This window comes from Strix aluco, chromosome W, assembly GCF_031877795.1.
Source record: "Strix aluco isolate bStrAlu1 chromosome W, bStrAlu1.hap1, whole genome shotgun sequence".
NCBI classification, from domain to species: Eukaryota; Metazoa; Chordata; class Aves; order Strigiformes; family Strigidae; genus Strix; species Strix aluco.
In genome coordinates, this window is record NC_133970.1 from 30,817,344 (window position 1) to 30,839,798 (window position 22,455).

At 41.5% G+C, this 22,455-nt stretch overlaps 1 protein-coding gene across 4 annotated transcripts in view; it reads right to left on the reverse strand.

The window, feature by feature from the left end:
* Nucleotides 1–456: 456 nt before the first annotated feature.
* Nucleotides 457–22,455, reverse strand: part of LOC141917757 (neuronal regeneration-related protein-like) — a 62,002-nt gene continuing 40,003 nt past the window's right edge. For 2 of the 4 annotated variants that reach the window (XM_074811193.1, XM_074811192.1), the window contains exons 3-4: nucleotides 5,363–5,440; nucleotides 457–2,100 (exon numbers count right to left, since the gene is read on the reverse strand). In XM_074811193.1, the coding sequence (XP_074667294.1) occupies nucleotides 1,882–2,100; nucleotides 5,363–5,440 (297 nt within the window). In that variant the 3' untranslated portion in view covers nucleotides 457–1,881. Of the gene's footprint in view, nucleotides 2,101–5,362; nucleotides 5,441–14,644; nucleotides 14,819–22,455 lie in introns of those variants that run through there. The other 2 variants (XR_012621435.1, XR_012621432.1) reach the window with 1 other exon arrangement.

Sequence of the window (22,455 nt, forward strand, 5' to 3'; positions counted from 1 at the left end):
TTCTAAACCTAACAAATGCAGATATTACTGATAAAACTGCTTTTGAGAGAGATGCATATATCAACATTCTCTAAAACTAACTTACACATAATAGAAAAAAGGCCTGTTAATTCAGTTTATTTTATCAGAGACGGAAAATGAAATGTATTGTAATTGCCATGCATACAACCCCACAGTCTCCTCCTAGGATTACTAAAAGTGGCATCAAGTATCACATCTGACCCAGCTACTCACAAATCTTAAAAGAGATAGCTCTGGCAGCAATCACTTCCCAAATCCAGATCTGGTATTTAGGTTATCTTAATAGCTAATGTTTAGCAGACAACGATTCAAAAGGAATCACCATTTACATTACCAGATATTTCTGAAATAAACTCAGAAGTCATGTAAAGAACAGCTGCAAAGATATAGTAAAGGAGCCCTCCCTTTACAGTAAGAAAACAGAGACATCATGGCTACTTTTAGAGCTTGCATATTTATTGAACAAATCCTACTAAAATAGCTAAAATATATTGGGTACTTGTAGTGCATTATTAAAGACCACATTGTTACAAAAGGCTGCATTTTCAGCAAGGCTGCTTTTTCAGCAGTATACAACTGCAACTATACATAAATGCTACAAATGCTGAATATTATTTCTTGTTCTATATACAGCACAGTAGATGTATCTAAACTATTGAAAAATAAAATATATAAGAAGAGGGATATAGAAAGTGGGGAAAGGAAATAACTCAAGGAAGTGCAGTGCATACATTGGTATTTAACAGTCAGAAGCTAAACCAGAACAAAGCTTGCCCTGTAAAAGGAAGAGATTAAAGACAAGAGTTTTCTAAAAAACTCAAAGTGGGCTTTCAGACTGTCTAGCACAACAACATTTCATGAGTAGATGATACTATTTAGCTTTGTGTTTTGTATTGTTAGTTCTCTGGGAGCAAGAACAAAAAAAAAATCCACATGTTAACAGTACTTTGGAAATGTACCCTTTCCCCCTATTATCCTTTATTTTATGGATTTGAAAAAGACATTAAAAATTGTCTTTTCTTTCAAAAAGACTTTAAAAAAAGACCAAAAAAAAATTTTTGAAAGTGATGAAAAATTATTGTTTGTCTTTCTCCAAGTTAGGTGGATAGGAATCAAAAAGGAAATTTTAAGTAAATTACAGTTTTGTGATTGCTCCCACTATAACTGCACATTTGTGAGTGTACCCTGATAGGGAATCAGTTCCTTGCTTGTACACTTTAAGTAGTTACTCACCTACAGCACCGAATAAGAAAGCCACACTGAAGATACAAGTAAACAAATCAGTCCAGTCGAAGGAACAGCATTCAGAAAAAAAAAGCACCAACACCTTCTCAGAACATGGAAAGAAAAAAAATAATACCATCAGAGCTACCTTGCCAAGGAGGATATTTAAAGTCTAAAATAGCACCATTCATCAGTGTCTCAAATCCTGTGGCAGCATCACAATCGCTTACCACAAGGAAACCATGAGTTTCATGCTACTTCTATATATCAAGAGAGTACATGGATAAAATATAGATATACAGACAATTGATGAAAATAAACTATTAGGACTGTTACATCTAAATGAAAAAAAAAAAAGGGAGGGGAACTCTCAGCCTCTGCAAGAAGCAGTTAGGGATGGTGGAAACAGAGGGTGAGCAGTTTACCAGCATATGAGCTGTGGAGTTTAAGTAGTGGAAGACGTTGTTGCGGTAGAACCAGGCCTGAAGACCCACCTATAATGTTTGTAAACATGGATTCACAGTGTGAAATTCTGAGAGCTTCCACTTGAGTCAGAATGTTAAAAACTATTTTTATGATACACATTTATTCTGCTATTTTTCTCTAAAGCAAGGCTCAGAGTCCCATAGTTCCTTCTTACACTTGATGATTTACACAGAAACAATTCCTGATATATGACACCATGACCTCATCAAACCCTAGAACCATCTGTAATAGAAATGGAAGAGTTATGACTGAAAAGAGGTAATTGATTTTGGTGAAATTGTGTCCATAGCCATCTACTGGAGTCAGGAATGCCACTTCAGCCTCACTTTTCTTCTTGTGATTTGCTTCCTTTGAGATAGGAAGATATCCCTGGAGAGAAGAAAAACAATATTAGCTGTGCTTCTACAAAATCTGTCTGATGGGATCCTCCTTCCTTTTTCATATCCTAAGGTTTTTATAGTCCTCTAACTGTAGTTTAGAAGTAAACATCTACTAAACGTAGCTTTATCAACTGTAAATAGTGGCACAGGGAGGAAAAGATTGTTTAAAAACTAGGCAAGCCTTGGAACATCTGAGGAAGTGTCTTGTCTTTGAGCTGAACAAGTGTGTCCTAGCAGTTGAAATACAAAAGACTTAAGACAACAAGCCCCCTCCATGGCTGAGCTGGGGAATTCAGCCATTTGTTGCAGCTGGGGAAGACCCCAACAATCCTATCAAAGCTACAGGGGAAGAAGCTATGGAGTGACAACCCTTTCCACAGCTCACCATCAATTGTACGTGCTACACTATTCCTCAAAATGATGTTTCTTGCTACCCCCAAACCAAGCAAATTCTGTGCCCTTCACAAGAGCTGGGACAGCTCAGATGTAAAACTGCACCTGCACATGTTGCATGTGCAGTTATTTTGGCATACAAATATGGACGATACTTAGCAATTATCCATTTTGCACACATGAAGCACAAAACACAGTCACAGAGTCTCAATATCATGAATGCAAAACTCATGGCCACAAATCTACAGATAGTATTGAGCCCTTTAAAAAATAACTCAGTACTAATGTGAGCAGCCAAAAAATTTATGTTAAAGGTATTATCTACCAATTAATTACTTTGCTTAATTACTTCTTTTATATCCCAAGATCTATTTTATGACTCCACTTGGCCTCCAACATGGAAAGTGTGTCTTAGTTACAAAAGATTGCCTCATTATTAAGAGAATCTTTCAGAGCTTAGACCTCTCACTTTTTAAACACCTTACATCTTAAGCAGCTAGCATACACTAAGAAATGACTTTCCTATAATACTTCATTGAAAAGAAATCCTTTTCCTATTGGCACTCTAAAGGTACTGTAGTGTATTATCATGGTCTGTGGACAAGTAAAGAAATAGTGCCATGTTAGTCAGCTATCTCAGTTTTTTGTTAACCATACTTAAACATTCTGCTCCACTGGCTGAAGTCTGCTTATTTAGCAAAGCACTTAAATATATGTTTCAGTTTAAGCATCAGTAGGAGGTCTAAAGGCTGTGTGATTAAAATACGTTGCTGATGATATGTCACAATGGGATCTTAAAAAAAATGTGTTTAACTAGTAATATATTGTAAGCTGATGAAAAAAAATTTAGTGACTGTACAAATCATGTTCCCTCACAGAACTCCAGAAAATTCCATCCTTGCGATAACATTTTTTGCTTTTTTGTTGACTAAATTTGCTACTTGTGTATCATTACAGGATATGAGGAAAAAAAAAATCTAGAAACTTACACATGCAAACAGGCACACCACACAGACCAAAGATCTGGGCAAATTTCCAAAAGCAGTGTTGGGCTGTGAACATAATCTCAGTCCTGAAATTCTGCCATACAATCATAAGATAAGATAAAAAGTCCCATATGACCCGTCTAGGTCTGAAAATAAGTTGTCTTTAATCAATACATCATTTTATACTTGTTGGTTGTATCTTTTATAAGAAATTATAAGTTTAAAAAAATCTATTCTTTTATTCTTTCAGTAGTTCAACCTGTTTAGATTAACAATGAGTATATAAAACTGTTAAACTGAAGGACTGGGTACTTTCTGAAGTCTTCTTCCGCAGTTTACTCTGATTTTATAATCTTGGTAAAAAAACAGACACTCAGTTTCAGTTAGATCTGGAAGCTGGATTGTGTGCAACTAATATTCAAGTTGCTTTTGAAACTCAGTTATGAAAGAAAATTTGGAGATAGTTCTAAAAACTGATCCTCCTAAGCATAAGCCAAATATCTTTTGAAAAAATACATAAAACCTAGAACAAATGCATGGAATTTAAAAAGCAGGAATCCAATCACTTTAAAGAAAAATGTATATTTTTCTGACTAGTTCAGAAACCATTATCCCTTTTAATATACTTTTTCAAAGCTATGTACAACACTAAAAACCAGGACAATAATGCAGCATTGTTACTAACTAGGCTGCACATAGTTCACAGCTTTAATAAATGTTTCAGGAAGGAACTGTGTATAACAATGAATCAACTCAGGAAAAACTGCTAACTTAAAAAGCATGAATAAAAATCAACTAGTTAACACACAGCTGATTAGGAAATCCATTTAATATAAGTGTGACCATATATAGCACATTCATCTTAATCTAGCATTGCTATCAGCCTATTTAGCTGAACTTCTGAAATATTTTCAATGTCAAGAATGACAGTATTTTCATATATGTTAAAGCTAAGCATGCTCACACAAGTCTGCAAATCTGATACACACAAATGTAGCCTAGCTATGAATTTTAGGACTTAATTTATAAAGTGTGAAAATTATTGTGTTATCAGATTGAATAGCAAAATTTTGTTAACAGGGATCTGCAGTCTAGATAGTAAATGAAATTTAATCAAAACAGTTTTCCATGTACTCTTTCCTTTGCTTACCTGCCAATTTTATTGCCAGATTTTGAGTCCTTAATCAACAAGAATATGAGAATAAAACACACATGTTCCGTGGTTTTGAGTAACAGTTTTATTTTTTTTATTCAAATTTCACATCCAATTTGGTGTTTATGGAACCAGTTATGGTAACAGACCAAAACCTTATCAAACTTATCTGATTTGCCACATCTTCTGCATTTATGTTCAAACTCAAATGAAGACTGCCATCTTTTTATGCTTGCTACTCAAGCAGAAACAAAAAACTTAACAAAAGAAAAAGAAAATAAAGAACAAATTACCCCTTCCCTCCTCCTGCATTATCATTGACTTTTTCCTCTATATTGCTACATGAGAATTACTAAAATCAAGCATTCAAAACTCAGATGTCAAGCTGTTTAATATCATGAGACAGGCTTAAGAAACATGAACTTTTGAAAATTAGTATGTTTTCTTTTTGGCATGTAAGCCAGAAAGAGTCCATGTTTTCTGAAAGTCTGAAAGCTAAAAACATAATTTTAAAATGAAAGCTGAAATCCTCACTTAACTGTCGAGGCTTTAAGAAAAAACATAATATCATGAAACTCATGATGAAATCATGAGAGCTGGCTACTCTCTTGAAGCAGTTATAAAATAAAATCTAATGAACTTCCACAGTGTGTTTTTTTTAGAGAAAACTTTCATCTTAATAAACTGTTAGATGAAAGAAATTACATAAATAACTTTACCTTTGGAAATTCCCCATTCCCTGGGCTGGTTGGAAAGAGTTTCTGGCTAACCCAAATTGTTAACCTTGGTTGATAAACCTGTAGTGACATAAAAACATATAATTTCTTACTAACAAAAAGATACCCATTAAATGCAATCAAATGGTGTTCATGTGACAGATCACATTACTAGAACCAAAAGTCTAATGTCAGGTGAGCTTGGCCTAGAGACCTAGAGCTGTGTTTTATGCTCAGTATACATTTTTTGAGTACACACAACAACAAGATCTGTCCCTAGAGTATTTCAACTATATTGTATATGGCAATGTGCATTCAACAGGCTTTTTAAAAAAGTATAGGATGTATCTTTTTGTAATATGGCTTTTAAAATCTCTTTAAGTAAATCTGTAATATGGCAGAATTTACACATATAAAAGGATGTCTGTTACTATTAAACTGTGGAGGTTTGAACTCAGTTGGCAGCCAGGCGCCACACCACGTGGCCCGGCCGTTCACCTCCCCCTCCCCCTCCCCCCTCTGGTGAAATAGGGGAGGGACAAAAAGAAGAGAATTCGTAGGTTGAATAAAAAGAAAGAATTTACTAAATATAACAAGAGAACAGTAACAATACTGAGTCCAAACAAAGAAACGGGTAAAATGCAGCAGTGGCTTACCGAGCGCGGCGACCACCCCCACAGCAACACACACCCGGGCCGACCCGAAAATCCCGAGCCCGCCCAAGAGAGCCCGCCCCTCTATATCCCTGGGCATGACATCACAGGGTATCAAATACTCCAATGAAAGTTAACTCCATCCTGGTCGAAACCAGGACATAAATTTATTTAGGATTTTGTGAGACCACATACGTGCCCGCTCTCTTCTGCTTCCAACTCCTGTTATACAATATCCCTGGTAAAGGACATTATAGACTACTGTCTTATTGAGGGTCTAGAGGAAGAAAAACCAGGATGAACAACTCCCACAATACACTCCTGAATTACAGCTGTGCACAGTACCACTAGCAGCCATAATTCCCTGGCAAGACTAATGAAGATTATTAATTTTGCTGGAGGCTGCAGGAGACAAGGACACCTTTGATAATCCTTTCACAGTGAACTACAAACTGGAATTTATTACTTTCTGAGGTCATGGAATATAGTTATAATCCTGTGTTAGTACCTTATTTTTTTAGACATTAAAGGAATTCTGAAACATTATAAAGGACATGATGAAATAGCTGGCAGCAGGATTTAATGGTTAGGGTACTGGCCTACAATTGCTCTGTGACAAAGTGTACTATGCAATCACAGAAGAGATGATCTGGGCTGATACATTCTACCTGAGACACTAAGAGCCCACTTTCCTTAGGTCTGCTCTGCAATCAAGAGACACTCACCCATCAGAAAAATGGGTAAGATCCAAAGCAGGCCACTGACTACAGTAGGAACCTAGAGTGAATAAATGCCAGTTATGATGAATCTGAGCTGCAGACCTCCTGTGCTTCAGTTTCTCAGTTTCAGGATGGGGACTGGAGCATTTCTCCATCTTGCTCTCATCAAATACTGAAGTGCTCAGGTACAAGTTGCATATGATACTGAAGATTTTAAATTTATTTTCCTGCTGGGTCTGCCTACTGGGCTTTTGGTTTGTGAATTAAACTCTTTCTGGGCAGTGGCTGAATGTCAAACTGTTTCAAGCTGAACTACTTTATAAGTTACACCCTTCAAACTTGTTTCTACTTTGGGACTCAAAATTTACCTTGTGAACTGGCTTTTTTTTTTTTTTTCCTGGTGAACTGGCTTTTATTCACCTGCTTGCCACTGTATCTACGTTGAAAACAGAGAAATGTTTTCATTTTTGTGGAGCTGCATGTTGACAATTACTAGTCACAATTGGACTAGATGCATCTTGGAGAAATTATTAGAGGATTATTTAAATCATCTTTCCAAAGAAAATCCTGAACTCTACTGTAAAGTAGGAAACAGAGGAGAGAAATTTAAAACACAGAGCCTAAGGCAGTGCCTATTCTGATAAACTTTCCTATGATTTTCCACAGTACAAAATGCAGTGCTGTCTACTGATTAAAGCATCAAATTTTATTTTATATTTTAGCTTACTATATGATCTCAGGCAAATCAGTTAAGCTCTCTGGGTATGGCTGACATACATAGGGATAACTACCACACAGCACAGGGTACTCTGAATTCATCAGTTAATGTTCACATTGAATCTCTGAGACACTCAAATGAAAGATACCAAGTAATCCCTAAGCTCTCCTGTTATTTATAATCACTGATTACCCATCCTGCAATTATGTCTTGATTTTGTTGTTTAGTCATAACCTTTGTATTGAAAATGCATGATATGAATCAGCAATAATGGTTCAGCTCTACCACAGGACATGCTCAAACCTGCAAGTATACAAAAATGCATATTTTCCTATAGAAGGAACAAATTAGCAACAGAATACAGTATTACTCATTATAATGAATATGAACTTCTATATTTTCTGTGAAGTCTGAGATGGATTCAAGTTATCCTATAGACCTTGTCCCCCCTATTAATAATTCAGTAGGAATAAAATAAGCACCTGTAGTTAAATGACAAAAAGGAGCATCTAGACTTGAATTCATAAAAACTTAGAAGGACTACAATTTGAGAACGGGTTTTTGGGGTAGGGTAAGGAAAAGGTGTAAACTGTAAGATATACTAACAACTATGCTCCAGGGTTAAACAAAAAAAACAAAAGAAAAAAAAAAAACAAAATAAAAAACCCCCAAATTATCTATGGACAAAGTATTTAGCTAATGTCCTACTTCTTTAATACCACCTTCAAAAACATCTACTGTGGCCACCATTAGGAGATAATAATCACATGGACCTACTCCATGTGTAGTAACTGCTGTGCTATAACTGTATCAAAGTCCATAACCAGGCAGCCAAAGGACTGTAATTACCTGCCTTTTATACAACCCTGAAAGGCTGGGTAATCATAGCTTGGATTTTGGCTAAAATAAGGAAGATTCTGGACTGGAAAAAAGATGCCAGTGTAGAAAAGTCCACTCGGGACTTCCTACAGTCCACAAGGAAAAATAAAAATAAGACATGTCTTGCCATGCTACATCCTCTTTAAAATGCAGAAACTACTTAAATGTTCAGATATGCTGGTTACTAAGTTTTATAAAGACACGGTGAGAACTTTTAGTCAATTACAGCAGCTCTAAACAACTGATATTAATGCTTCAAGATGAGCTATATGGAGAAAAAAATTGCAAAGCAATGTTCCATTACAGAGTAGGATGTAAGGCTTAAAATATTCCAGCTGTTAGCATGAAGCAAACACTTCTAGATAAATGCTTTCATTGATGCACACCATATTTTCATTTCTTAGTACTTCCTGTATGATTACTATGAGAGTACAGGCTTGGATAATAACAATTAACAAACATAACAATATTGGAAAATAATAAATAACAAAAATAATCAGGACTCAAAAAAGAATTGGACAGATGGACTGAAAACTAAAGTACCTGCAAGTCTAGATAATGTATAAGAGCAGTATGCTGACTCAAACTGATAGCCTCAGTGTTTGATAATCATTAGTAAAAAACCAAGTTAGTAAACTTCATCCATAAGCTATTGGAGTGTATCACTCCTAAACATCTGACTAACATTATATGCCTTGGAAGCATTATTTTCTGGCAGAACATGTGATACACAAAAACATCACTCCCATTTTAATAAGTCAGGGGAAAAGAAACCCACTGATCTGGTAAGCACTGTGTGAGATTGTTCTGCAACAACAAAGCAGTTCTGCCTGAGAAATTGAGGCCAACTTCAAATAGGGAAGATGGTTTTAACTTTTTTAGCCTCTGTTTTCTTAAAAGGGTAAAAAAAAAATCAAAATTAAGAATAAAAATCAGAAAAAGGAAAGGTAGAGGAAAATAAATGCCCAATTGATTTACTAGCTATTACTGCATCAGGACTGCAAAACTAGTTACTGCTACTTTGTTCAAAATCAGAAGGATTTCTGAGAGTAGAGTCTTCTTTTCTCCATTCAACAAACCGAGAATCCTCTTTTTGCTATTGCAAGGGCTCTGTTTAACCACTATTTCAAAACCCTAACACCTATCGCAGTCTACAACTTCCTCAAGGGGGGCAATGGAAGGGGAGGTGCTGATCTCCTCTCTCTGGTGACCAGTGATAGGACATGAGGAAATGGAACGAAGATGCGTCAGGGGAAGTTCAGATTGGACGTTAGGAAAAGGTTCTTCACTGAGAGGGTGGTCGGTCACTGCAACAGGCTCCCCAGGGAAGTGATCACGGCATCAAGCCTGTCAGAGTTCAAGGCACATCTGGACAACACTCTTAGTCACGTGGCTTAGGTTTAGGTAGTCCTGTGAGGAGCAGGGTGTAGGACTTGATGATCCTTATGGGTCCCTTCCAACTTGAGATATTGTATGATTCTATGATTCTATTCCATTTTGAGCTACTGGTCCTCTAAAGCTTCTTCCTCTTTATGAGCAATAGAAAGGGAGCACAAAGTTTTGTCCATCTTCAGAAAAGATACATAAAATAATTGTAAAAGAGCTGAACTAAATCTACAGTATCAGTCACAACAAAATACTAAAATTAATTTCTTGCTTCCTGTCCTTCATTCGTACACATCAAGAGCATCTTTCAGTCAGTTAAAACCATCAGGAAGAAGAACAGACTTATATCATAAATATAGGGTTTTAGTACAATGAACACAGTCCTGTTAAGCTTTTCCAAGGTTTTTATATTTAAGAAACAAACAAGGAAAGCCCCCACAGTTATTTTTTCTATCTTTTTTACTTTTCTTTTTACCATGACTGAATTTCTGTTCATCAAGTCTCATTCTGATATGCAGGAGTTCAATTCCTTCGTAGTCTGGAATTCTGACCTACAAGCTCGACAAAGGAAACCAACTGCTCTAATTACAACAGAAACCACCTTTTGACAAGTTTCAGATAAGTTGTTTATCGTGTAAGCCAGTTCTTTGGAAAACAAAGAAACAAAAAACCTGATGAAAAGTTCTCAAGAAATTCCTAGTTCCAAAGAAAAGGTCACCAACTCTAGTAATTCTTCACTAGCCTACTTAGAATAAAAGAAAAAAAAAAAAAAGACAAGCTTTTTTAGATGGATTAGTAGCTTAGCAGACACGAATGGCCATGTACGGAGGAATAGAGGAGTAAAATGATACATGTATGTGTTGAAGAGGAAAGAAAGTGGCAGCACACTTCTTTCATGGCATGCTCTTCCCCTCTGCAGTGCACTAAAACTTCACTGATGCACTTCTGAGGATTGAGGGCCCTGTGCTTCTGTAGCAGCACATAATCCAGAATGGAGACAAGTTGTCCTCATACCATGCTTCTGTGGGGACAAACCATATAGCTGGAAAGGAAAACCACTCCTCATTTCCATATCTACATTCCTTTCAAGTAGTTAAGAGATTTATTCATCACTGTTCCTCATGTTGCAATGATGCAAATAAATGGTATTAAAGCTCCTAGAGAAAAGGTTGTAGATTTTTTCCTTTTTGACTGGTTTCAGCATCACTGCAAGTGTAGCAGATTTTCTTTCCAAGTTAAGTTGAATTCTGATGCATTTTCTTGTGCAAAAATTATAACATAGTTGCCTGCTAAGTGGAAACAGCTATTTTTTGCAGTATTTTAAGTTTCTTAGTTACCAGCTGGTTTGAGCTGCAATGACTTTTCCCAGCATATAGCACCATCCACTTTTCAATCCCCCAAACGCATCCTACTACAGTAAAAAGTTCTATTTAAAACCCAGAGCCCACCATCACTATCCAGATGCATAAACAGAGCTGTTGTGGTTTGACCTTGGCTAAATGCCAGGTACCCACCAAGTCGCTCTATCACTTCCCCCCCCTTCCCCTTTTTTTTCTCAACATGGCAAAGAGGGGAAAGAAAAGAAGATAGAAAAAAACCCAACCCTTGTGGGTAAAACAACAGCAGTTTTAATATAAGCAAAGCAAAGCAAAGGTCCGCGCGTGGAAGCAAAAAAAAAAAGAAAACAGATTTATTCTCTACTTCCCATGAACAGGCGATGTCGGGCCTTCTCAGGAAGCAGGGCTCCAATACGCGTAGTGGTTGCCTCGGAGGACCAAGGGTGACCCCACCCCCTTCCTCCTTTCTCCCAGCTTTATACTGAGCAGACGTCATATGGTCTGGAATATCCCTTTGGTCAGTTCGGGTCAGCTGTCCTGGTTGTGTCCCCTCCCAAGATCTTGCCCACCCCGTCCCACTGTGGGGGGGAAATGTCAGAAAGAGCCTTGGTGCTGTGTAAGCACTACTCAGCAGTAGCCACAACACCAGTGTGCTATCAACACCCTGCCAGCTCCCAACATAAAACACAGCACCATGAGGGCTGCTACAGGGGAAAACCAATTCCGGCTCAGCCAGACCCGGTACAGTCTCCACCCCTTATTCCATACCATTTACGTCATGCCCAGGTCCCACATAACACTCATTTATCCATTCCGTAAGCTTTCTTCACTCCTCCAGATGTTCAGTGACTTGGCTCCCATCTGTCAAGGTGGATGTTCAGGACAGAGCAGTATGTTTGACTGTTGGACTCCAGCACCGGCTAGGTTTGGGTCATCATCGCACGTATCTGGTTCACTCTTCGTCGTTCCTACTTCCTCCATCACTTCCTGCAACATACAACTCACCCCACAGATTATTTTCCCCCCAAGGTTAAATCTCCTTGAGGCACACACTGAGTAGCCCCATTCTCCCACATTACCCACCAAGTACATCCAGGTCCCTGAGCAAAAACAATCCCACGAGTGGGCTTGCCTTTTCCCAAGGGAGGAGCAATCCACACTGCCTTCCCCAGCCATTTCCCTGTGTGTACTACAGGGACCTTATCTCCTCCCACAGTATGAAGGGGTTTTGTTTGGGCAGGACCAGGACAGTTAACAGATCCTCTGGTGTTAATTAGCCAAGTGGCTTCTGCTAAATTTATATCCCAGTGCTTCCATCCCCCATTGTCCAATGCTCTCAACGTAGTCTTCAACAGTCCATTGTATCTTTCAATCTTTCCAGATGCTTGTGGGTAATAAGGGATGTGATACACCCACTCAATGCCGTGTTTCTTTGCCCAGGAGTTTATAAGATTATTTCAGAAAATGGGTCCCGTTGTCTGATTCGATTCTTTGAGGAGTACCATGTCACCATAAAATTTGCCTTTCAAGACCTAAGCTGGTATTTCGGGCAGTGGCATGATTTACAGGGTACGTTTCAAGCCAACCAGTAGTTGCTTCCACCATGGTGAGTATGTAGCGCTTGCCTTGGCGTGTTCGTGGCAATGGTCCAATATAGTCAATTTGTCAGGCCTCACCATATCGAAAACTCAGCCATCGCCCTCTGTTCCAGGGAGACTTTACTCGTGTGGCTCGCTTGATTGCAGCACATGTTTCGCATTCATGAGTGACCTGTGAGATGGCCTCCATGGTCAGGTCCACCCCTCGATCACGAGCCCATCTGTACGTTGCATCTCTCCCGAGATGCCCGGATGTTTCATGGGCCCATCGAGCTACAAATAGCTCACCATTGCGCTTCCAGTCCAGGTCCAGCCGAGCTACTTCAATTTTGGCAGCCTTGTCTACTTGCTCATTGTTTTGATGTTCTTCGGTGGCACGGCTTTTGGGCACCTGGGCATCTACATGACGTACCTTTAGAGCCACGTTTTCCACTCGGGCAGCGATGTCCTGCCACAATGCAGCAGCCCAGAGGGGTTTACCTCTGCGCTGCCAATTGGTCTTCTTTCACTCCTGTAGCCACCCCCACAGGGCGTTAGCCACCATCCAGGAGTCAGTGTAGAGATACAGTTCTGGCCACTTTTCTCGTTCAGCAATGTTTAGGGCTAGTTGGATCGCTTTTACTTCTGCAAACTGACTTGACTCGCCCTCTCCTTCAGTGGCCTCAATGACTTGTCTTGTGGGACTCCACACAGCAGCTTTCCACTTCCGATGGTTTCCTACCACACGACAGGATCCATCAGTAAACAGAGCATACCGCCTTTCATCTTCTGGTAACTCGTTATATGGTGGTGCCTCTTGGGCACGAGCCACCTCCTCAGGCAGTGCTCCAAAATCTCTACCTTCTGGCCAGTCCATGATCTCTTCCAGGATTCCTGGACGGTTGGGTTTTCCCAGTCGAGCTCGTTGCGTGATTAACGCTACCCATTTACTCCAGGTAGCACTGGTTGCATGGTGCGTAGAAGGGATGTTTCCTTTGAACATCCAATGTAGTACAGGCAATCGCGGTGCCAAGAGGAGCTGTGCTTCTGTACCAACAACTTCGGAAGCGGCTCGAATCCCCTCATATGCTGCCAGTATCTCCTTTTCAGTTGGAGTGTAGTGGGCTTCTGATCCTCGATATCCCCGGCTCCAAAATCCTAATGGTCGACCTCGAGTTTCACCTGGTATCTTCTGCCAGAGGCTCCATGTGAGGCCATGCTCCCCAGTCGATGTGTAAAGTACATTTTGCACAGCTGGTCCTGTCCAAACAGGACCAAGAGCTACCGCCCGAGCTATCTCCTGTTTGATGTGCTCAAAGGCTTGTTGTTGCTCAAGACCCCACTCAAAATGGTTCTTCTTTCGGGTTACTTGATAGAGAGGGCTCACCAGCTGACTGTAACCTGGAATGTGCATCCTCCAAAATCCCACAAGTCCAAAGAAAGCTTGTGTTTCCTTCTTGTTGGTCGGTGGAGACATAGCTGCTATATTGTTGACAACCTCCATAGGCACATGGCGGCGTCCATCTTGCCATTTTATTCCCAAGAACTGAATCTCTTGTGCTGGTCCCTTGACCTTGCTTTTCTTGATGGCAAACCCAGCTCTCAGAAGAATCTCAATTACTTTTTGTCCTTTCTTGAACACTTCTTCTGCCTTGTTGCCCCACACAATGATGTCATCGATGTACTGTAGATGTTCAGGGGCATCACCCTTTTCCAGTGCAGTTGGAATTAGTCCATGACAAATAGTGGGGCTGTGCTTCCACCCCTGGGGCAGTCGATTCCAGGTATATTGGACACCCCTCCACGTGAAAGCAAACTGTGGCCTGCACTCTTCTGCCAAAGGAATTGAAAAGAATGCATTGGCAATGTCGATTGTGGCGTACCACTTGGCTGCCTTTGACTCCAGTTCATATTGGAGCTCTAACATATCTGGTACAGCAGCACTCAGTGGTGGCGTCACTTCGTTCAGGCCACGATAGTCTACTGTCAACCTCCACCCTCCGTCAGACTTTCGCACTGGCCATATTGGGCTATTAAAAGGCGAATGTGTCTTACTGATGACACCTTGGGTCTCCAGTTGACGAATCAGTTCTTGGATGGGAGCCAGAGAGTCTCGGTTTGTGCGATACTGCCGTCGGTGCACGGCCCTCATAGCAATTGGCACCTGTTGTTCTTCAACTCGCAACAGTCCTACAACAAAAGGATCTTCTGAGAGGCCAGGCAGATTAGACAACTGTTTGACCTTCTCTGTGTTCACACTGGCCACACCAAAAGCCCATCGGTATCCTTTTGGGTCTTTGAAATACCCCCTCTTGAGGTAGTCAATGCCCAAGATACAAGGGGCTTCTGGGCCAGTTACAATGGGATGTTTTTCCCACTTGTCCCCGGTCAAGCTAACCTCGGCCTCCAGTACTGATAGTTCTTGACATCCCCCTGTCACTCCTGAGATCCAGATAGGTTCTGCCCCTCTATAACTTGATGGCATTAATGTACACTGTGCCCTGGTGTTGATTAAAGCCTGGTACTTCTGTGGATTTGATGTGCCAGGCCATCGAATCCACACTGTCCAATACACCCGATCATCCCTTTCCTCCTCCTGGCTGGAGGCAGGGGCCCTCTATTCCCGTTCTTGGTCAGAGTATTCACTGTCTGACCCTTGCTGTGCCAGGCCGGAGATTCCTTCATCAGGGCCAAGGGAGGTGATCTCAGTCTTCCTGTATCTGGGAGATCGTTGATTAATTTCTTGTGGTTTCACACCAGCTACATTAACAACCTTCTTGGATGTCTTCTTCTTGGCAGGGGTCTTTCCTCGCAATTCATGTACACGAGCTTCCAACTTGAAGGTGGGTTGACCATCCCACTTCCTCATGTCCTCCCCCTGGTCACGCAGGAAGAACCAAAGTTCGCCACGTGTCATGCGCCTGGGTTTCCCTTTCCCTCTGACTGGGGTGGAAGAGAACTGATTTCTTGGGGTGCTCCTAACATCTAAGGCACTCGCCCGTAGAGATGAGGAGGTACCAAGACTCTCTTCAAAGTTCTGAAGCCAGGAAGAGATTGCCTCCACAGTTGGTGTACATCTTGGTCCTTCTCCCATATCCATTTCTGGATAGTACATTGCAGCCAAGCTGGCAGAATACGAGGATGGCGCACCTTTAATTACCTTCCTCCACATGGCCCGTGTGCACAGGACATCCTCTGGATTTTTAGGGGCTTCATCATTATCTGGATCACTATAGATGACTTCCAGCACTGCTAGTTCTCTCAGGTACTGGACACCTTCATCCGCAGTAGCCCACTTCCCTGGGGAGTTGTCCGTAAGATCTTCCTTGAAAGGATATCTTGCTTTAACACTTGTAAGGAGCCGTCTCCACAGACTGCAAATTCCTGTTTCTTTTCCAATTCCCCTTTCAATTCCTCGATCTCTAGCAAGGGAACCCAGCTGTTGGGCTTCCTTACCTTCCAGCTGCTGAGCATCATCCCCATTATCCCAGCATCGAAGCAGCCAGGCAGCAATCCGCTCACCCGGCTGGCGGCTACAGTCTTTCCGCAGATCTCGCAGTTCTGATGACATCAGGGACCGGGTAGTTTCTGCCTCCTGTTTGAGTTCTGTTATTCCCTCTTCTGACCCCTTTGCTGAAGGACCCGCTTCTTCCTCCTCTTTCTCCTCCCTTATTAATCGAGGGTACGGACCTGTTGTTCTCCTTGTCCACTGTTTCTTTTTTACTACTGGGGCAATCTCTGCTGTGGTTGTTATTGTTTGAGTTCCCACCTCCACCACAGTCCTTTGAGAGCACTGAACTGCAGCTCGATAAGCACAGGCCAGGCCCCAGTACAGCGCTAGGAGTTGCTGATTTTCATCGGGATAGACAAGGCACCCTTCTATCAGGTGTTGTGTCAATTTTGCGGGGTTGCTTGCCTGTTCAGGGGTAAGATCCCAGGCTACAGGAGGTGATAACCGTCCTAGGAATCTGTCCAAATCCTTCCACTCCCCCTGCCACCCAGGGACAGGCCGCCTCAGGGCACATTTTGGTATTGACTGACCCCAAATTTGCCTTCTCTTACACCAAAAACCTAACGAGCTCCACACAGCCCACAATAGGCAAATAGCATTAATGAACAGTATCAAAGAGCTAACATAAGGATTAATAAGTACCTCGGGAGCCTGCAGAATAAAACCACTCATGATGTTCCCAATTTCTTCCAGCATGTTCCCGAGCTTAGCAAAATAAAGATAAGCAGCGCAATCAACAAACCCGTGACCAGCACAAGAGCTTGTCGCTTACTAACTGCTATAGCTATAGCACAATTAATATAAAACTGCCGTTGTCCCGCCCCGCGTTGGGTGCCAAAAAAGACTGTTGTGGTTTGACCTTGGCTAAATGCCAGGTACCCACCAAGTCGCTCTATCACTTCCCCCCCTTCCCCTTTTTTTTCTCAACAGGGCAAAGTGGGAAAAGAAAATAAGATAGAAAAAACCCCAACCCTTGTGGGTAAAACAACAGCAGTTTTAATATAAGCAAAGCGAAGCAAAGGTCCGCGCGTGGAAGCAAAAAAAAAAAGAAAACAGATTTATTCTCTACTTCCCATGAACAGGCGATGTCGGGCCTTCTCAGGAAGCAGGGCTCCAATACGCGTAGTGGTTGCCTCGGAGGACCAAGGGTGACCCCACCCCCTTCCTCCTTTCTCCCAGCTTTATACTGAGCAGACGTCATATGGTCTGGAATATCCCTTTGGTCAGTTCGGGTCAGCTGTCCTGGTTGTGTCCCCTCCCAAGATCTTGCCCACCCCGTCCCACTGTGGGGGGGAAATGTTGGAAAGAGCCTTGGTGCTGTGTAAGCACTACTCAGCAGTAGCCACAACACCAGTGTGCTATCAACACCCTGCCAGCTCCCAACATAAAACACAGCACCATGAGGGCTGCTACAGGGGAAAACCAATTCTGGCTCAGCCAGACCCAGTACAAGAGCCTTCACTAAAAATCTTGTTTCACTGCTACTGGAATGTCAGATAAATCATTCTGTTAAAAAACTAATTCAGTTTAAACAAAATGGGAAGAAAAACTTGTGCAGGGATCAATGCGTGTTTTATCATTAACTGCATTTCAAGAGGTAAACTAGTGCTCCCATCTGCAGTAGTTTATTTTTAACATTGTGAGAGGAACATTATGAAAGCATATGATTGATGTCCACCATGTTCCAAACCTAGTGTTCAAGATTTAATACATATAGCAACTGTCAGCTGAAGAGTTGCTGCTTCTCAGAGTTTAGTTGGATGGCAGTCTGCTCTCAATCAACTTTTGCCTTCTAAATCTTCTGGAGAGAGAAACACCAGTATAACATCAAGAGTGCTCATCATTACTCTTTATTTCAAAGACTAAGTCACTGAAGTTTTAATTCTTTATTATATTTAAGAAGCTGTAGTCACAATCAAGTGGGATGTTGCTGTCTTGAAAGGCTAATTTAGAAACAGGCTCAGTAAGGAGGTTTTCCCTATTAAACTACCAGAAACCACAAGTTTCCCAAGTTAAAATGCAAACTTAATTAACCATTTAAAAACAATGTGAACTGGTTTAGCTGGTGTGAGGTCTCCCGACTTTACCGACTTGATTGCTTTTTTTTTGTGTGGTTCTGCATCACAAGTCTGAGCCTCTGCTTGAGGTACAGCAAGTTACCTCAAAATAACCTGTCTTCACATTTTAAATATACTGTCAGGGTAGCTCTAGCAATCCTAATTTCCAGATTAGTGACACAAACATTAAAAAATAATGGAGAAAATAATTTAGCACTTGGTTTCTTCCACACAGCAGATAGATAGATGTAGATAAATGGTTTGTAGATAAATGGGACTGTGCAAACCTCATGAAATTCAAAAAGGCCAAGTACAAGGTCCTACACATGGGTTGAGGCAATCCCATGCACAGATACAGTCTGGGGAAGAGTAGATTGAGAGCAGCCCTGTGGAGAAGGACTTGGGGGTAGTAGTGGATGGAAAACTGACTGTGAGCCAGCAATGTGCACTTACCACGAAGATGATCAGGGGGCTGGAGCACCTCCCTTATGTGGAGACAGGCTGAAAGAGTTGGTATTGTTCAGCCTAGAGAAGAGAAGGCTCTGGGGAGACCTTATAGCGGCCTTCCAGTACTTAAAGGGGGCTACAGGAAAGATGGGGAGGGACTCTTTATCAAGGAGTAGTGATAGGATGAAGGGCAATGGTTTTAAACTGAAAGAGGGTAGATTTAGATTAGATATAAGGAAGAAATTCTTTTCCTGTGAGGGTGGTGACACACTAGAATAGGTTGCCCAGAGTAGTTGTGGATGCCCCCTCCCTGGAAGTGTTCAAGGCCAGGTTGGACGGGGCTTTGAGCAACCTGATCTAGTGGAAGGTTGGAACCATGGCAGGGGGGTTGGAACTAGATGATCTTTAAGGTCCCTTCCAAACCAAACCATTGTATGATTCTATGATATTAACATACAGACACAAAAAACCAATTATAACAGGCCTGAGTGTTAAAACAATATTTAAGTTTTCAATCAATTACTTGTGAGTTCATCATTCGCTCTTCAAGCACAATCAGATATTGAAATGTTTAATTAGTAACTATTTGTATTTACACATAATGGTAACCGCAGAAGCGGAACCAAGTCCTTTGTTATAAAGTTAGGTGAACACAGAGTATGGCAGCAAAATTCAGGACCAAAGGCTGCATACTCAAGTTCTTAAGTAGTTTCATAGTCAAGACTGACAAATTACTGGGTGCAACAGTGGAAGAAGAAAAAGCACTGTCAGAGTAACCATAGCCTAACCAAAGTTCTATTTAGTTCAGTATCCTCACTTCTTTCCTGCAGAGCCCAGCAGTTAGTCTTACCCTTCATGGGATACCAACCTCTTGCCCAATTAGCATATTTCAGGTAAGTATTAAAGGCCCCAGTGGTACTCTTGGAAATGAGAGATGGAACCACAGCCAGTACTTACCACATTAAAAGAGATGTAATAGCCACAGCTGATGATATTTTAACGGGTGCTTGAAAGCATTATGGCACATTTACCTGCACAGTCACCATATTACCATCATCTACCATCATTTGATGCATACTGCTTTACTGATACTCAAAATATAAAAGCACAGTCTAAATGGTATCATATATATTATGTATGTTGCAAATAATAAAATACTTATGAATTCTGGAATTTATCATATCAGGTGACATAAAGGAAAATAACTTTGCTTAGCAAGTATTTTGTTTCTGTTCTTGTTGCTTTATTTAATTATTTAGGTGGGAAATTAAGGGTAAAAAAATTTACCAATATTTTCAGAGGATTTTTTTCTGACAGCAGTAATAGAGTTATTTACTTGTACCCTTTAATGTTGGAAGATCTGTCAGAGATATATACTTGTCAAAATAAAGAAAGATTTGTTCCTCTCTGAATTAATCTTTTTGAGTAGCTGTATGATGGCAATATGTGCTTTCTAAACATTAACATTTTAAGAATTTAAGATTTTTTTTCTGATAATCATAGAATCATTGAATCATTCAGGTTGGAAAAGACCCTTGGGATCATCGAGTCCAACCATCAGCCCTACTCTACAAAGTTCTCCCCTACCCCACATCCCCCAGCATCTCATCTAAACGACCCTTAAACACATCCAGGGATGGTGACTCCACCCCCTCCCTGGGCAGCCTATTCCACTGTCTGACCACTCTTTCTGTGAAAAATTTTTTCCTAATGTCCACTCTAAACCTCCCCTGTTGCAGTTTAAAGCCATTACCTCTTGTTCTATCACTAATTACCTGTGAGAAGAGACCAGCACCAACCTCTCTACAATGTCCTTTCCGGTAGGTGTAGAATCACACACAGAATCATCTAGGTTGGAAAGGACCTTGAAGATCATCTAGTCCAACCGTTAACCTAGCACTGACAGATCCCAATTACACCATATGCCCAAGCTCCATGTCAACCCGTCTCTTGAACACCTCCAGGGTTGGGGACTCCACCACCTCCCTGGGCAGCCCATTCCAACGCATAACAACCCGTTCTGTGAAGAAATGCTTCCTAATATCTAGTCTAAACCTTCCCTGGCGCAACTTGAGGCCATTACCTCTTGTCCTATTGCTTGTTACTTGGTTAAAGAGACTCATCCCCAGCTCTCTGCAACCTCCTTTCAGGTAGTTGTAGAGGGTGATGAGGTCTCCCCTCAGCCTTCTCCTCCTCAAACTGAACAGTCCCAGCTCCTTCAATCGCTCCTCATAGGATTTGCTCTCCAGGCCCTTCACCAGCTTGTGCCCCCCCACCTGCAAGCGCGGAGTTGGTGGCGGCGGCCCAGGGCCTCCCTGAGCCCCCCCGCCGCGGAACGACTGTACCGTGCCCCCGGCTCATGATCGTCTGTCCCACCTCCCTCGAACACCAAAAGTGGCAGTTTTTACAGAAGGTGCTGACACTGTGATGCGGAGTCCCTTGTCCATTCTAAAAGGACTAACTTTAAACCTTTCTGATGGTCAGTACACCAAAAGCCATGATTTTAAAACAAAGAAGGGGCAATTCTCTGGATACACCACATAATCAACTGGCAATGGCTTTATATACTCTTAACGGTGTTTTGATGTTTGTAGTATTTGTCATTTGATGTTGTGTGAGTAATAAGTGTGAGGGGCCCCTTTGTGTGGGTGTGTGACTGTTCTGCGGGTGTGAGGCGCAGCCCAGCTGCAGCTGCGGAGTGCGGAGTTCTCTGACCCGCAGTTCCGTTATCCCGCGAGGGAAGAGCCGCAGAGGAACGAAGCGCAGGGCAGACTCTGTACCAGTGGGGGGGTAGTGCAGGACCAGTGAACATTCCTTAGTACAGAGAGCCCTAGTGCCCGCCCACTGGGTCATCAGTGTTGTTCGGGCTCAGTGTTTTAAGTGTCATAGGTGAAATATCTCCTCTAGTGGGAGGCAGTAATTCTCTGTTAGTTGTTGTCTTGAATTTAGGTGCATACTCTGTGGGGAGAGGGCACCCTTGTACCATCTGCCTGAGGGGGATATTGTCAGCTTATTGGGTAGCGTTTTAAGGTAAAGTAGACGAGATGGGAAGCGGCCAGAGTGGGGGAATAGTCAAAAAGAGTCCCCTAGGCTGTATTTTAAAATGCTGGAAGAAGATAGGGGGAACTCCAGGTGCAAGTGTGAACAAAAAGACACTAATAAATATTGCAATCAGTGGTGGTTTATAATAATTAAGTCGATATCGATCAGGCGTGGACCTGGCAACCTCCGAGTCAGTAACATTATTAGATACCACAGTATCCTTGATACCAACAGGAGTATATGGACCGTTGGGAAATGGAAAAAGTGCATTATTACTGGGAAGATCATCTACAACCTTACAGGGGTTGTTCGTTTTACCAGGGATCATAAATGCCAATTATGAAGGGGAAATCAGAATTATGACCCGGACCCCTGGACCCCCGTGTTCAGTAACAAAAGGGTCAAAAATTGCTCAGCTTCTTTATTTTATTGCGGCTCCCCCTAATAGTATGCCGAGAAGCCGGGGTGACTCAGGATTTGGATCAGCAGGTACTCCTCAAATATTTTGGGCTCAGACAGTGACACAAGGTCGACCTCTGGTAAAATGTGCCCTCACTAAAGCAGAAGAATCTGTTGCACTGACAGGCATTTTAGATACTGGCATGGATGTGACTGTAATATCTGCGAGCAGATTGGCTGTTAGCTCGGGTAACTCAAGTGCTTTTCGGGGTTGGTGGTCATGCTGTAACATTTCAAAGCAAAGATCTCATTCATGTAAGGGGCCCAGAAAACTGGGTAGCAAATATTCATCCATTTATATTGGAAACCCC